General features: G+C 63.5%; 2 protein-coding genes across 4 annotated transcripts in view; both read left to right on the top strand.

Moving 5' to 3' along the window:
- Positions 1-1,931, top strand: part of ASCC1 (activating signal cointegrator 1 complex subunit 1) — a 75,110-nt gene extending 73,179 nt beyond the window's left edge. The window contains exon 9 of one of the 2 annotated variants that reach the window (XM_054174727.1): positions 1,784-1,931. In XM_054174727.1, the coding sequence (XP_054030702.1) occupies positions 1,784-1,900 (117 nt within the window). In that variant the 3' untranslated portion in view covers positions 1,901-1,931. The remainder of the gene's footprint in view (positions 1-1,783) is intronic. The other variant, XM_054174726.1, reaches the window with a different exon arrangement.
- Positions 1,932-4,998: 3,067 nt separating this feature from the next.
- On the top strand, positions 4,999-11,637 carry SPOCK2 (SPARC (osteonectin), cwcv and kazal like domains proteoglycan 2). Of its 2 annotated transcripts, none has more exons than XM_054174742.1 (10): positions 4,999-5,312; positions 7,508-7,553; positions 7,840-7,954; positions 8,042-8,144; positions 9,107-9,215; positions 9,304-9,423; positions 9,508-9,726; positions 10,916-10,978; positions 11,145-11,282; positions 11,377-11,637. In XM_054174742.1, the coding sequence occupies exons 1-10, from the start codon at positions 5,109-5,111 to the stop codon at positions 11,520-11,522; spliced, it is 1,263 nt and encodes a 420-aa protein (XP_054030717.1). In that variant the 5' UTR covers positions 4,999-5,108; the 3' UTR covers positions 11,523-11,637. The 2 variants fall into 2 exon arrangements, with proteins under 2 accessions (XP_054030717.1, XP_054030718.1); XM_054174743.1 differs by lacking the exon at positions 4,999-5,312 and adding an exon at positions 7,202-7,378.
- Positions 11,638-13,698: the final 2,061 nt, after the last annotated feature.

Here is a 13,698-nt window from a genome sequence, read left to right as displayed (position 1 = left end):
CCCCTCGGTGCCTCTCAGCGCTCTCATTAAGCAGAGTCTCGAAATTAGCATCAAAAAGCTTTTCCTAAGGCACAATTGATGCTTCCAGGTGGAGCAATTTCCTGCCTCTTACTGGAAGGTGAGCAGCACTTTACACTCTGGGGCATGTCCAGCATCATTGCCCAGCCTCTCTGGAAGAAATTCTGACGTCATTTTATTTGGGTCTGCTTCATGGACTGGATTAATCAGCAGAGCCAGGCCCTGGAGGACCCAGAGTTGGCTTGCTGTCATTAATTTGCACTCAAGTCTTTGCAGGACAAAGAAAGGTTTGTTGAACAAAGCAGGGTCAGTGCTGGGATGAAGAACCTTGAGCCTCCAGCCTGCTCGTTGGGATTAGGACTGAGCCCCCACTGTTAAATCATACATCCTGTGGCCTGGGTTGGTGACAAACAGCCTGGCCTCACTCTCTGCTCCTTGCCACCTCAAGAGCCACCCTGGGGAGGTGAAAAGCCTCCCTGAGCTCCCTAAATCATAGAGCCATGGAATCATAGAGCCATAGAGCCATGGAATCATAGAGCCATAGAGCCATGGGATCATAGAGTCATAGAACCATAGACTCATAGAGCCATAGAATCATAGAGCCATGGAATCATAGAGCCATAGAACCATAGACTCATAGAGCCATAGAATCATAGAGCCATGGAATCATAGAGCCATAGAACCATAGACTCATAGAGCCATAGAATCATAGAACCATGGAATCATAGAGCCATAGAACCATGGATGTTAGGAAGAAGTTCTATACAGAGGGAGTGATTGCCCATGGGAATGGGCTGCCTGGGGAGGTGGTGGGGTCGCCATCACTGGAGGTGTTCAGGAGGAGACTTGATGGGGTGCTTGGTGCCGTGGGTTAGTTGTTTGGGCGGTGTTGGATTGGTTGATGGGTTGGACGCAGTGATCTTGAAGGTCTCTTCCAACCTGGTTTATTCTATGTATTCTATGTATTCTATGAATCATAGAGCCATAGAACCATGGAATCATAGAGCCATGGAATCATAGAACCATAGAATCATAGAACCATGGAATCATAGAGCCTTGGAATCATAGAGCCATAGAGCCATGGAATCATAGGGACATGGAATCATAGAGCCACAGAATCATAGAGCCATAGAACCATGGAATCATAGGGACATGGAATCATAAGGCCATGGAATCATAGAACCATGGAATCATAGAGCCATAGAACCATGGAATCATAGAGCCATGGAATCATAGAACCCATAGACTCATAGAACCATAGACTCATAGAGCCATAGAATCATAGAATCCATAGAATCATAGACTCATAGAGCCATAGAATCATAGAGCCATAGAATCCTAGAACCATAGAATCATAGAACGGTCCAGGCCAGAAGGGACCCCCAAAGGCCATCCAGTCTGACCTCCCCACACTCAGCAGGGACATCCCCAGCTAGATCAGGCTGCCCAGGGCCTTGTTGAGCCTCACCTTGAACACCTCCAGGGAAGGAGCCTCAACCATCTCCCTGGGCAACCTGTTCCAGTGTTCCCCCAGGTGAGGCACAGTCACGGAGGGCTGGTTTGAGCAGCCACTGCTGCAGGTAAAGTGAGGCACTGGTTGCAGACCCCGCTTGCTCCAAAGGCTAAGGGCAGTCTCCCAGGGGCAAAAGTCACGTAAAGAACAGTTTCATGAAAGGCTTTTTGCAAGGCCAGCTCGTGAGAGACCTGTGGAGCAGCTGCTAGGTGTCTCCAGGTGCCACTCCAACGGTTTCTCTTCTCTTTTCAGCTCTTTGAGAACTTCTACTTCGGAGAGGTGCGGCTGGACTCGGTGCGTCTTTCCCAGAGGTTCTCCTCGGATGCCTCCGGCTACTACGCGACGTCTGGGCAGCTGACCTTCTGCTGAGGCCACAGCAGGGCCATGCTGCCAGCAGAGGCACCTGGTTTGTCCATGAGATGTTTGTACAGGACAGGAATTTGGGATAGGAGCCTGGGCACTCCCAAGCAGGGATGCCTTGCGACTCCTCAACAGCGCCTCGCAGCCCGGAGCGGCGGCACTCCCCTGCGGCGCTTCCTACACCTCCCTTCCGCCTCCTTTCACTGGCGGTAACCAAAACGTCACCAACTTGCCTGGTGCCTGTTTGTTTTCCAAGAAAACAGCTACAAGAGCTGCAGCAAGTGGGGGGTAGTGGGGGGCACACCACCAGTGCTGAAGATTGGCTTTATTTCAGGAGGAGGAAGTCCTTAAAAGCACAGAAAATCCACGAGGGCTTCCCAGTGAACGCTGGCGAGGTCAGGCACTGCTTGGCTCTCCAGCAGCGCTCCTCTGTGATGCAGAGCTCCAAATAAATGAATTCCCTTCCAAAGCAGAGCCTTTATCTCCTGCTGCATTGATGGTTCCTGTAATTAAACCCTCCAGCACGCAGCCATCCTCAGAGGAAAATATTTGCTGTGGGAAGAGGTCTGTTTCCAGGTGACCAGTTTTGGAGCGTGTCAAACCCCCATGTGTCTGGTGGGGGTTTCTCCAGTAAGAGAAGCACAGAAGTCTTTGATACCATTGTGAACCCTTCAGAGCTCTGAAGGCAACTGGCTTGCTTTGGAGATCTTTGGAGCTCGGCAGGAGCAGCCACGCGGGCTCTCGGCTCACCCCGGGATCAACGCTTTGAAACGGGGTCGGTGAGCAGCTGCTTTGAAGCAGCTGTGGCCACATGGAGGTGGTGCTGGTGGGAACTTCCTCCTCACCTCCAGCCTAAACCTCCCCTGGCACAGCTTGAGACTGTGTCCTCTTGTTCTGGTGCTGGCTGCCTGGGAGAAGAGACCAACCCCCACCTGGCTACAACCTCCCTTCAGGGAGTTGCAGAGAGCAAGAAGGTCTCCCCTGAGCCTCCTCTTCTCCAGGCTAAGCAACCCCAGCTCCCTCAGCCTCTCCTCGCAGGGCTGTGCCCCAGACCCCTCCTCCCCGAGCGAGCTGGCCGCGTAGCCGCATGCTGGCTGCATGTGCAGCAGCGGAGGGTGGGCAGGATTCAGGGTGCCTTCCCTTTTTTCCCCCCAATAATCCGTTGCCAGTTGTGTTTCCAAGACCATCTCTGCTTTCAAGCCTGCCAGGAAATCGAACCCACCAATGCTTTTCCCAGGTGCCCTTTCCCCTGGCTCCCACACTTGCACCCAGCTCCAACCGCTGGGCTTTCTGTCTGCCTTTCCTTGCGTCTTTGTGCTCTCCAAGTGGAGGAGGAGGAGGAGGGTTTGCTGGGTGAGCTGAGCAGCCCAGCGCAGGGAGGTGCTGAGAGCACTTCACACTGGTTGCTGTCATCTTTCTACCACGTGAAGAGGTACTTGGCAAATCTCAGCTGCCTGAAGAACTGCCCTGGGAGCTGCTCGTGTGGCCACCAGCTGCGCTGCCAGCAGCAGGGAGGGATCAGGATGCACCTCGGAAGGCTTCTGCCTGCTGGGTTTTGAGCAGCTCTCACCCAGAAGCTGAGTGCCACAGGTCACGGGGGGCTGCTGGCACTTGGGGTTCCCATTAGGTTTCCCCTAACAGGGTGCTGGTGGCCTGTCTGTCACACCTGCTTTCCTCCTCTTGTCACCTAATACCTGAGTTCTTCTCTCACCTGATTCTGAGTCCTTCCTCACTGAGGTGGGCACCATAGCATGGCTGGCTTTGCAGCTGAGCCCTCACCCCCCCCCTGATGTTAAGGGAGGGGATTTTGCCCATCTGCTCTGCTGAGCCCCCACCTGCAGTGCTGGGGCCAGCTCTGGAGTCCTCAGCACAGGACAGACATGGACCTGTTGGAGTGGGGCCAATGGAGGCCACAGCAATGATGAGAGCGCTGGAAGCCCTCTGCTGTGGGGCCAGGCTGAGAGAATTGGGGGTGTTCAGCCTGGAGAAGAGAAGGCTCCATGGAGACCTTCTTGTGGCCCTCCAGTACTTAAAAGGGACAGTCAGAAAGCTGGGGACAGACTTCAATCAGGGCCTGTTGTGACAGGACAAGGGATGATGGTTTAAACTTAAAGAAGGAGGTTGAGACTAGAGAGGTGGTGAGACCCTGGCCCAGGTTGCCCAGAGAGGTGGCAGAAGCTCCATCCCTGGCACCATTCCAGGTCATGTCTGGGGCTGTGAGCAGCCTGCTCTAGCTGCAGATGTCCCTGCTGGCTGCAGCCAGCATGAGTTGTCAACATCACCAAGCCTAAGCAGCCAGAGATGTCCTGAGGTGAAGGGCTGGGAGACAGGGGATAGGGATACAGGGGTTTGGTGGGGTGTAAGGGGAAGGCATCACAGGGATGGGGCCTATAGGATGGGAACATGGCAGGGATCAGGGATGCAGGATGGACACAGGGAAGGACCAAGAATTCAGGATAGGGATGTGGATGGGGGCCATGGACTGTGGGATGTGAATGTGATAGGGACTGGGAATGCAAGATGGGGAGGACATGGGGGGGCTGGTGTGAAAGACAGGGATGTGGCAGGGATAGAGGGTGCAGGATAGGGACAAGGTGAGGACCAGAGATACAGGGTGAAGGGTGCAGGATTGGGGGCTTGCCAGGGCAGGGAATGAGGGATGCAGGATGGGGGTGTGGCGGGGACTATGGTATGCAGGATGAGTGACGTGGGACAAGGAGTAGAGAGCAGAGATGTGGGATGAGGGACGAGGAGTGGGGACAGGGGATGGACCAGGGATACAGGATGGAGGCAGGACAGGGACCAAGGCCGCGGGGTGAGGGATGCAGGATGGAGAAGGGGGTTGGACCGGGGATGCAGAACGGGGGATGCAGGATGGGACAGGGAATGGACTAGAGCTGCGGAGTTAGGGTTGCGGGATGGGGAGAGGGGATGAAGGATGCGGGCCGGGCAGGGACCGAGGATGCGGGGTGGGGGCAGGGGTGACCCGGGACTGCTGCCGAGCGGTGCGGTGCCGTTCCGTGCGGCGCGGCGCCGACGGCTCCTCCGCCCCAGTGCCGGCGCGCAGGTGCGGCGGGCGCGGCGGAGGCCCCGCCCCGAGCCCTCCCGCCGGTGCCGCCCGGTGCCGCCCCGCGGCCGCACTCGCCGCCGGCGCCTCCCCGTGCGCACCGCACAGCTCCGCACCGGCCCGCTCCGCTCCCCCCGGCGCTGCGGCAGCATGCGGGGCTGCGGCGGGCGCCGTGCCTTGCTGGCCCTCATGGCCCTGCTCCTGCCCGCTGCCGCCGCCGCCACCGGCCCCGCCGCCGGCGCCGGGCCCGCCGCGGCGGGGGAGAGCCCCGGGAATTTTATGGAGGACGAGCAATGGCTCTCCTCCATCTCCCAGTACGGCGGCAGGATCAAGCACTGGAATCGCTTCCGAGACGTGAGTCCGCGGCGGGCTTGGGGTGGGGGGAACACGGGACGCGCCGGCGGGCACCGGGAACACCCCCTCCCCGCCCTGCCGCTGCGGCTGCCGCAGCGCGACCCTCCCTCCGTCCCCGGCCCCCGGTTGCCGGTCCCGTGGAAGGAGGCCGGCAATGGTCGGTGCTGCCCGCACCCCGCTGCCACCCTCCCAGGGCGGCTGCCTGTCCCGCTCCCCGGGGTACGGTCACCGTGCCCGGCAGCGCCGTGCCCCGTGCCACTGTGCTCGACGCCACCCTGCCGGCTGCCACCCTGCCTGTCGCCAAAGCTGGTGTGGCTGATGCCGAGGCCGCCGTGGTCGGCAGGCTGGCGCTGAAGCCAGCCCAGGGCACCTGGGGGTGTTGTCCCCTGCACCCTCACCCCCTGCACCGCATCGGGGCCTGTGCCATGTCCTCAGCCCCTCGGTGACAGCTCTGCGCAGGTCGGGGCACGGCCACCATCCTGGACTCCCCTGAGCCCCGTGGGGCCGGTGGGGTGGTGGCGCCTGGGGATGGGGGAGGCGCAGGGCAGAGAGGACGAGGAGGCGGCCGGTGCCGGAGCGGTGGCAGGTGACTGGCACGCTGGGCTCAGCATCCTCCAAGCCTTCGCTCTTACGCAGCCCTTAATAACGGCCTCGATGGCACCCTTGATTTTATAGGGCACCCCCGTTACCCCCAGCTCCTGTCGCCCAGGGCGGGGGCACAGCGCTGCAGCCCCAAGCCGGGGTGGGTCTGGGGAACCTGCAGGGAGGGGGTACACTCCGAGCCGCGGCCCCCCCACCCCGAGCCAGCCCCTCTGGTCTTTGTTCCGATGCGTGCTCAGGTTCTCTTTGGCAGCAAGAACGCGCTGTGAGACGTGCCCCATCGCGGGGCCGGGCGGGTGGGGGGGGGGGGCACCAAATTAAAGCCGGTCAGGGGGGCAGAGCATGGGCGAGAGTTTAAGGACTGGGATAAACACCTCCCGGGAGGCGCCCCCACCAGCAGCATACCCGGGCTGGCCAATGCCAGTCTGGGCACCTGGGACCTGGGCCAGCTGCGGAGAGCCAAGCAAGGAGCACGTGCAGATGTGCCCCCCCCCCCATGCTGGGCATCCTTGGAGGGGGCTTCAGGACCCCTAGCCCTGGGTGCTAGCCGCACGCGTGGGGCCCACCCGGCTGTGCCAGGGCTGCCAGCCCGGGGATGGGGGGCGGAGGCGGGAGGGGGAGGGCTGCGGCCCTGCCGGCGGGTAGTGCGGATTAATAAGCAAATCCCATGGATTTGTGGGGTTTGGGGATATGAGGGGTGTGCGTGGGGGTGGGACGCAGCGGGAGCCGCCGAGCGGCGGGGAGGAGGCGGCCGGTGGCCCTGCCGAAAGCCGCGCCGCAGGGAGCCGCCGGGCGCCGCAGTGTTACTAATCACGGCACGGGCACGCGGGTATCGATTGCGGTGTGAACGCCGCCGGAGCGACAGGCACCAGCCCCTCGGAGCCGCATCCCGCGCCTCGGCCGCCCGCGGCCGCCCAAACCCCCTGCCCGGCTCCCCCGGGGCGGCCCGATCCCGACACCCACCCCAGAGCATCCTGCTGCCTGCGGCTCCCTCCCACCCTCAGGATGCTTTCGGGGCCCATAGGGAGCAGCTCTGCGTCCCCAGGCAGTGACATCCATCTTAGCCTGATCCTTCTGGGCTCGCTGCTGGAAAACTGGGGCAGCAGCAACAGGGCTGTCACCCCACGGGGATCCCAACGGGGCCTAGCTGGGCTCCCGGGGGCTTCTCCACCCAACGCCTCTTCTATCCCTCTCTGTCCTGCCTTCCCCAGCCAGCCAAGAGACGGTGGGGGAAGGTTTATCTTGCCTCAAGGCTCTCCAGGACCACGGCACTAGAGTCACATCGGTGGTGGGCACCAGTGACATCTGGGACCAGGGACTAGAGCTTTGGGCCCCTCAGAAGGTGGGGGTGGGCTGGGGGCTTTGGGCTGCCCTGGGGCTGACGGTGGGCGCTCCTGCTCTCCCTTTCTCTCTCTTTTCTCGGTGTCTGCTGGGTCCTCTCGCTGTCACGCTTCCAGGAGGTGGAGGTGAGCGTCGAGGGGTTGCCAGGGCTGCCTCACCCCTCTCCGGGTGGCCCCGAGCTGGGCGGTGGTACACCTGGCCCGGTGTCACCTCTCCCGCCCCCTGTGCTCATCCAGTCTCTCCCCACTTCGCAGGATGACTACATCAAGAGCTGGGAGGACAACCAGCCCGGGGATGAAGGTACCATTGGGATGGAGCTGGGATAGGGCACAGGGGGCTCGGTGCCAGCTGGCATGGAGGGAAGACACTTTCTGCCCACACCCCCCCTCCCCCCAGCCCGGGCCTTTTCCTTCCGGCTGGGGCCGGAGCCGGGAAGCGGCAGCTGGTGCCGAGGCAGTGGCCCAGCTGCAGCCTGAATGGTGCTTTGTGCCGGGCCGGCTGGCGGCCAGCGCTGCCAAGGGTCCCCTGGGGGGGTCCCTGCCTGGCCCCCCCCCACCTGCCTCGGCCCCTCTCTGCCCTCCCCTAGCCCTGGACACCACCAAGGACCCCTGCCAGAAGGTGAAGTGCAGCCGGCACAAGGTGTGCGTGGCGCAGGGCTACCAGCGCGCCATGTGCATCAGCCGCAAGAAGCTGGAGCACAGGTAGGAGGGCGGTGGGGCCGGGACTGAGCCGCTGGCATAGTGGGGGCACACCCTGAGCCAGGCTCTTGCTGCTGTCCCCCTGCCCAGGATCAAGCCACCGGGCACCAAGGGCCACGGGAACTGCAAGCCCTGCCATGCTGCCCCCCTCGCCGCCGTCTGCGGCTCCGATGGCCACACCTACAGCTCGGCGGTAAGGATGGTGGCAGCTCGCCGTGGGGACAGGAGACAGCAGGTTTGCTGAGGACCACAAGCTGTGTGGTGCAGCAGACAGGCTGGAGGGAAGGGATCCATCCAGAGGGACCTGGACAGGCTGCAGAGCTGGGCCCAAGCCAACCTCATGAGGTTCAACAAGACCAAGTGCAAGGTCCTGCACCCGGGTCAGGGCAATCCCAGGCACTGATACAGGCTGGGCAGGGACTGGCTGGAGAGCAGCCCTGGAGAAAAGGCCTTGGGGGTGCTGGGGGAGGAGAAGCTCAGCAGGAGCCAGCAGGGAGCACTTGCAGCCCAGAGAGCCAAGCAGAGCCTGGGCTGCAGTATGAGACACATAGCCAGCAGGGCAGGGAGGGGATTCTGCCCCTCTGCTGAGACCCCACCTGGAGTACTGTGTCCAGTTCTGGAGCCCCTATTACAGGAAGGATCTGGAGGTGCTGGAAGGTGTCCAGAGCAGGGCCATGAGGATGAGCAGAGGGCTGGAGCTGCTCTGCTATGAGGACAGACTGAGGGAGTTGGGGCTGCTCAGTCTGGAGAGGAGAAGGCTCTGAGGAGACCTTCTTGTGGCCTTCCAGTCTCTGAAGGGGGCTACAGGAAAGCTGGGGAGGGACTTTTGAGGGTGTCAGGGAGGGATAGGACTGGGGGGAACAGAAGAAAAATAGAAATGGGCAGATTGAGATTGGATGTTAGGAAGAAGTTGTTCCCCATGAGGGTGGTGAGAGCCTGGCACAGGCTGCCCAGGGAGGTGGTTTGCAGCCAGGCTGGATGTGGCTGTGAGCAACCTGCTGTGGTGTGAGGTGTCCCTGCCCATGGCAGGGGGTTGGAGCTGGCTGAGCCTTGAGGTCCCTTCCAACCCTGACAGTTCTGTGATTGTATGTTTGTATGACATGGTGCTGTGCCCCACACCTCCTTGCCAACATCCTGCTGCCACCCTCACCACAGTGCAAGCTGGAGCAGCAGGCATGCCTGGCCAGCAAGCAGCTAACGGTGCGGTGCGAGGGGCAGTGCCCCTGTCCTACCCCACACAGTCCTGCCAGTGACGCCAAGCAAGGTGAGGGGGATGAGGGTCACCGGGGCTGGGGTGGGGGTGGGTCCCTTAGCTCTGCCTGACCTGAGGCTGCCCTCCTCGGATCCCCCAGAGCCGTGCACCGGGCAGGACCTGGCCGACCTGGGCGACCGGCTGCGGGACTGGTTCCAGCTCCTGCGGGAGAACGCCAAGCAGAACGGCTCCGGCGGCCTCCCCGCCGGCCCCACCACCGGTACGCAGGGCCTGGGGCACGGGCAGGGCGCCGCCCCTGGCGGGAGGGAAGCCAGGCACCCAGGGGTGCCCTCCCGCCCTGCAGCGCTGGAGCGGAGCGTGGCGGCCAGCTGCAAGGAGGCGGTGGGGTGGATGTTCGCCCGGCTGGACACGAGCGGGGACCTGTTCCTGGAGGCGGCCGAGCTGGCCGCCATCAACCTGGACAAGTACGAGGTCTGCATCCGCGCCTTCTTCAACTCCTGCGACACCTCCCGCGACGGCCGCGTCTCCGCCCCCGAGTGGTGCTTCTGCTTCTGGAGGGAAAGTGCGTCCAGCACCTGCCCGGGCCGGGGCACCTGCCGGCGGGGGCGGGGAGGGCAGGCCACGGTGGGGACGCGTGCACCCGGGGGTGGCGCGCCCTGTAGGGGGCGACTGCCAGGGGGTCATGGAGAGGTAACCTCGGGGTCACGGGGAGGCACAGCATCAGGTCAGGGGGGTGTGCGCCGTGGGGCTGGGGGCATGCAGGCCATGGGGTTACGGATCTGCACGCCAGGGGATCGTGGGGATGCACACTGGGGGGGTGAGGGGGCACACGTTGGGTTGGGGGCATGCACACCGTGGGGTTGGGGTGGGTGATGCATACCATAGGCTGGAGGGGATGTACACCCTAGGGTTGGGGATCTGCACACCATGGGGGCAGGGAGGGCTGCACGCCATGGGATGGGCACCATGAGACTGGGGGGTGGGGGTGCACACTGTGGGGGGTCATGGGGAACGTGTGGTGTGGGGGTCGAGGTGGAGGCTGCACACTGTGTGTGGGGAGGTCATGGGGAAGCAAACCATGGGACTGGGGGGGGTGTGCTGCATGATGAGGGGTTACAGGGTCTGATGCTGTGGGATCATGGGGGGGGGGGGCACGGTGCACACCATCTGGGGGGGGGGTGTCACAGGGAATCTGTGCTGTGGGGGCAGGGTGGGGGTGGGATACTTGCCATGGGAGGACACAATGGGGTTAAAGGGGGGGTGCACACCGCGGGGGGGGACGGATACTGTACCACTTGGGAGGAGTCACAGTGGGGTCATGTTGTGTGGTGCAGGAAGGGACTATTGGGGGGGGGTCAGGGGGATGCTCACCATGGGCTGGGGTGGGATCCACACCATAGGGCATGCACGCTGCAGGGTCTGGGGGCTGCACATCATGGGGTCACAGTGTGGGGTTCAGGAAGGGACTATTGGGGGGGGGGTGGGTGGGTCATGGGGATGCTCACCATGGGCTGGGGTGGGATCCACACCATAGGGCATGCACGCTGCAGGGTCTGGGGGCTGCACATCATAGGGCCAGGGGGCTGCACACCATGGACTGGGGGGGGGATACACCGCGGGGAGAGGCACGATCCAGGGTGTGGGGAAGGGGGCGGGGGGAGGTGTGAATGCCACGGGGGCAGGGGATGGCCACCACGGAGGGGGCTGTCCACCCACTCTAAGCCCGGTGTGTGTGGGGATCGCTGCTGCAGAGCCGCCCTGCCTCCGGGAGCTGGAGAGGATTCAGATCCAAGAAGCTACCAAAAAAAAGCCGGGTGAGTGGTTGGGGAGGGGTCCTGAGGCCCCCTGCGGGTGAGTGTCGGGAGGGACCCTGGGGCTCCCTGTCCCCGGCCATGCTGCACCGAGGATGGGGGAGTCCTTGGGGGTCTCTTGCATTGCGTGGCGTGGGGTTTTTCGGGGGGTGTCATCGCTTCCCCACAGGCACCTTCATCCCCAGCTGCGATGAGGATGGCTACTACCGGCGGGCACAGTGCGAGCCGGGCGGGGGCGAGTGCTGGTGCGTGGACCAGCAGGGCGTGGAGCTGACCGGCACCCGCAGCCACGGCAGCCCCGACTGCGGTGAGCAACGCGCGGCGGGCAGCGCCCCCCGGCGCGGGGAGGGGGCCGCGGCCCCGGACCCGGCCCCCAACCTCCACCCCTCACCCGCCCACAGAGGAGGCCACCGGCTTCTCGGGTGACTTCGGTAGCAGCGTGGGCTGGGAGGACGAGGAGGAGAAGGAGCCGGAGGAGGCGGGCGAGGAAGGCGAGGAAGAGGAGGGCGAAGCGGGCGAGGGTGACGACGGTGGCTACATCTGGTAGAGGGGCAGGACAGCCCGGCGGGGGGCACGGCCAGGCAGCAGCCCCCAACCTCCCGACCCCCGCCCCAGCCAGGGGTGCCCGTGCCCAGCTTCCCCCTCACCTTGCCGCCGGCGTGGCAGGGGGCGGGTGCATCCCCACCCCGGCCCCCCTTGGGGTCGGGGCGGGACAGGGCAGTGGGGGTGCTCGCCCGGGGAGGGGGCGAGCAGGGGGAGGGCGGTGGGGGAGGGAGGGGGGAGCGGCGCTTGTGCGAATTGGAGCTTCATTTTCCTTTGGGTAGAGCCATGTAGGCTTCGTGTGCTGCTGCCTGCGCCTCACCCGGCAGGCGCCGCTAATAAAAGTGGGAAAACAACCCAAAACGAAACAAAAAAGGAAAACAAAACTAAACTCCATCCCCCCCACCCCCTCCCCAGACGAGCTGCCGCCCCCCCTCCCCGCACCCCCCGCCCCCCATCTCTGTGCTGTGCTTGCGCGGCCCCCCGGCCCCCGGCGTTGTGTAGCAGCTGTGAAATAAATACCCTGTGCTGTGTCAAACGCTCCTTCCTGCCCCCCACACCGCCCCCCCCCGTGCCCACCGGCCCTGCACAGCCTGCTGGCAGCGGCTGGCACTGCCCTGCTGGCTGCTGGTCGCCCGAGGGAGGGCAGGGGTGCGGTGGTTTGCGGCTCCCCTCCCCCCCTACAACTGTCCCGGGGGATGGAGCTGTCATATTCCCCTCCCAACCCCAAAATAGGTCCTAGCCCCAAATACACTCTTGCTAGACCAGCCCCTTGATGCCCTCCAGGACCCCACCCCTAAACAAGTCCCTTCCCATGCCCCTGCCTCTGCCAAAGACCCCGAGTGTGGCAGCACACAGACCTGGCCTCCCTGTCCCCATGTCCCTCCCCCCCCCCGCCCCAAGCAGGACCCCAACCCTAGCCCTGATCTAGCCTACCCCTTACAGCTCCCTCCTTCCCCCATCCCTGCCAAAATCCAACCCACACCCCAGCCAGGCCCTTCTCAGGCACAGTCCCCTGCTGCCCCCACCCCCTATGACCCTTCCCAAGGCCCTGACCCTAGCCTAGCCCTCAGCCACCACCCCCTTGCAACCTGACTGCAGACCTTCGCATCAGCCCTGCCCTCTCCTTACCCCAGACCCATCCTCCCCTGCACCTGTGAACCGCTCCATGCTACAATGACCCAGAGCATTGCTCCCCCACCACCCACTCCACCCCTTCCCCTTGATAAGGACCCCAGGCCCAAAACAGACCTGACACTCCCCCTCCCCAGCAGCAGTATGCAGGTGCCTCTCACATGCAGCTTCACCCCAGAACTGCCTTTCAGACAACCCTGTGCCCCAGAGAGGGGGGACACAGGGCCACCACCTCCCTGCCCCCCTAGTTGCTTAGCACCACTGGACACCAGGACCTCACCTCACAGCATTTATAGCTCCAGGGAGCAGAAGAAAGAAACCAACCCCCAAACCTCCCCAGTTTGGGGTCAGCAGCAGCTGGCAAAGGCACTGTGCCAGGCCCTCCACCCCTGTGCCTGCAGGGTACAGGTGCTTGGCCTTCACACCACCAGGGCCAGAAAAGGCGATGTGGCAGCTGCAGCCCAGGCAAAAGGGCCCCAGGATGGGGTCAGAGCTTGCTGGGGGGGCCCTGGCTGCCTCTGGAGCTGCCATGCTGCCTGCACCCCCTCATCTGCCCAAGGCCCCCCCAGGAAGGGGGTCAGAGCTTGCTGGGGGGGCCCTGGCTGCTTCTGGAGCTGCCATGCTGCCTGCACCCCCTCACCTGCCCAAGGCCCCCAGGATGGGGTCAGAGCTTGCTGGGGGGTGCTGGCTGCTTTTGGAGCCGCCACGCTGCCTGCACCCCCTCATCTGCCCAAGGCCCCCAGGATGGGGTCAGAGCTTGCTGGGGGGCCCTGGCTGCCTCTGGAGTCACCAGGCTGCCTGCACCCCCTCATCTGCCCAAAGCCCCCAGGATGGGGTCAGAGCTTGCTGGGGGTGCTGGCTGCCTCTGGAGTCACCAGGCTGCCTGGCACCCCCTCACCTGCCCAAGGCCCCCAGGATGGGGTCAGAGCTTGCTGGGGGTGCTGGCTGCCTCTGGAGTCACCAGGCTGCCTGCACCCCCTCATCTGCCCAAGGCCCCCAGGATGGGGTCAGAGCTTGCTGGGGGTGCTGGCTGCCTCTGGAGTCACCAG

This window comes from Dryobates pubescens, chromosome 30, assembly GCF_014839835.1.
Source record: "Dryobates pubescens isolate bDryPub1 chromosome 30, bDryPub1.pri, whole genome shotgun sequence".
NCBI classification, from domain to species: domain Eukaryota; kingdom Metazoa; phylum Chordata; class Aves; order Piciformes; family Picidae; genus Dryobates; species Dryobates pubescens.
Note: the sequence above shows the minus strand (reverse complement) of the source record. Positions and strands in the feature narration are given on the sequence as shown.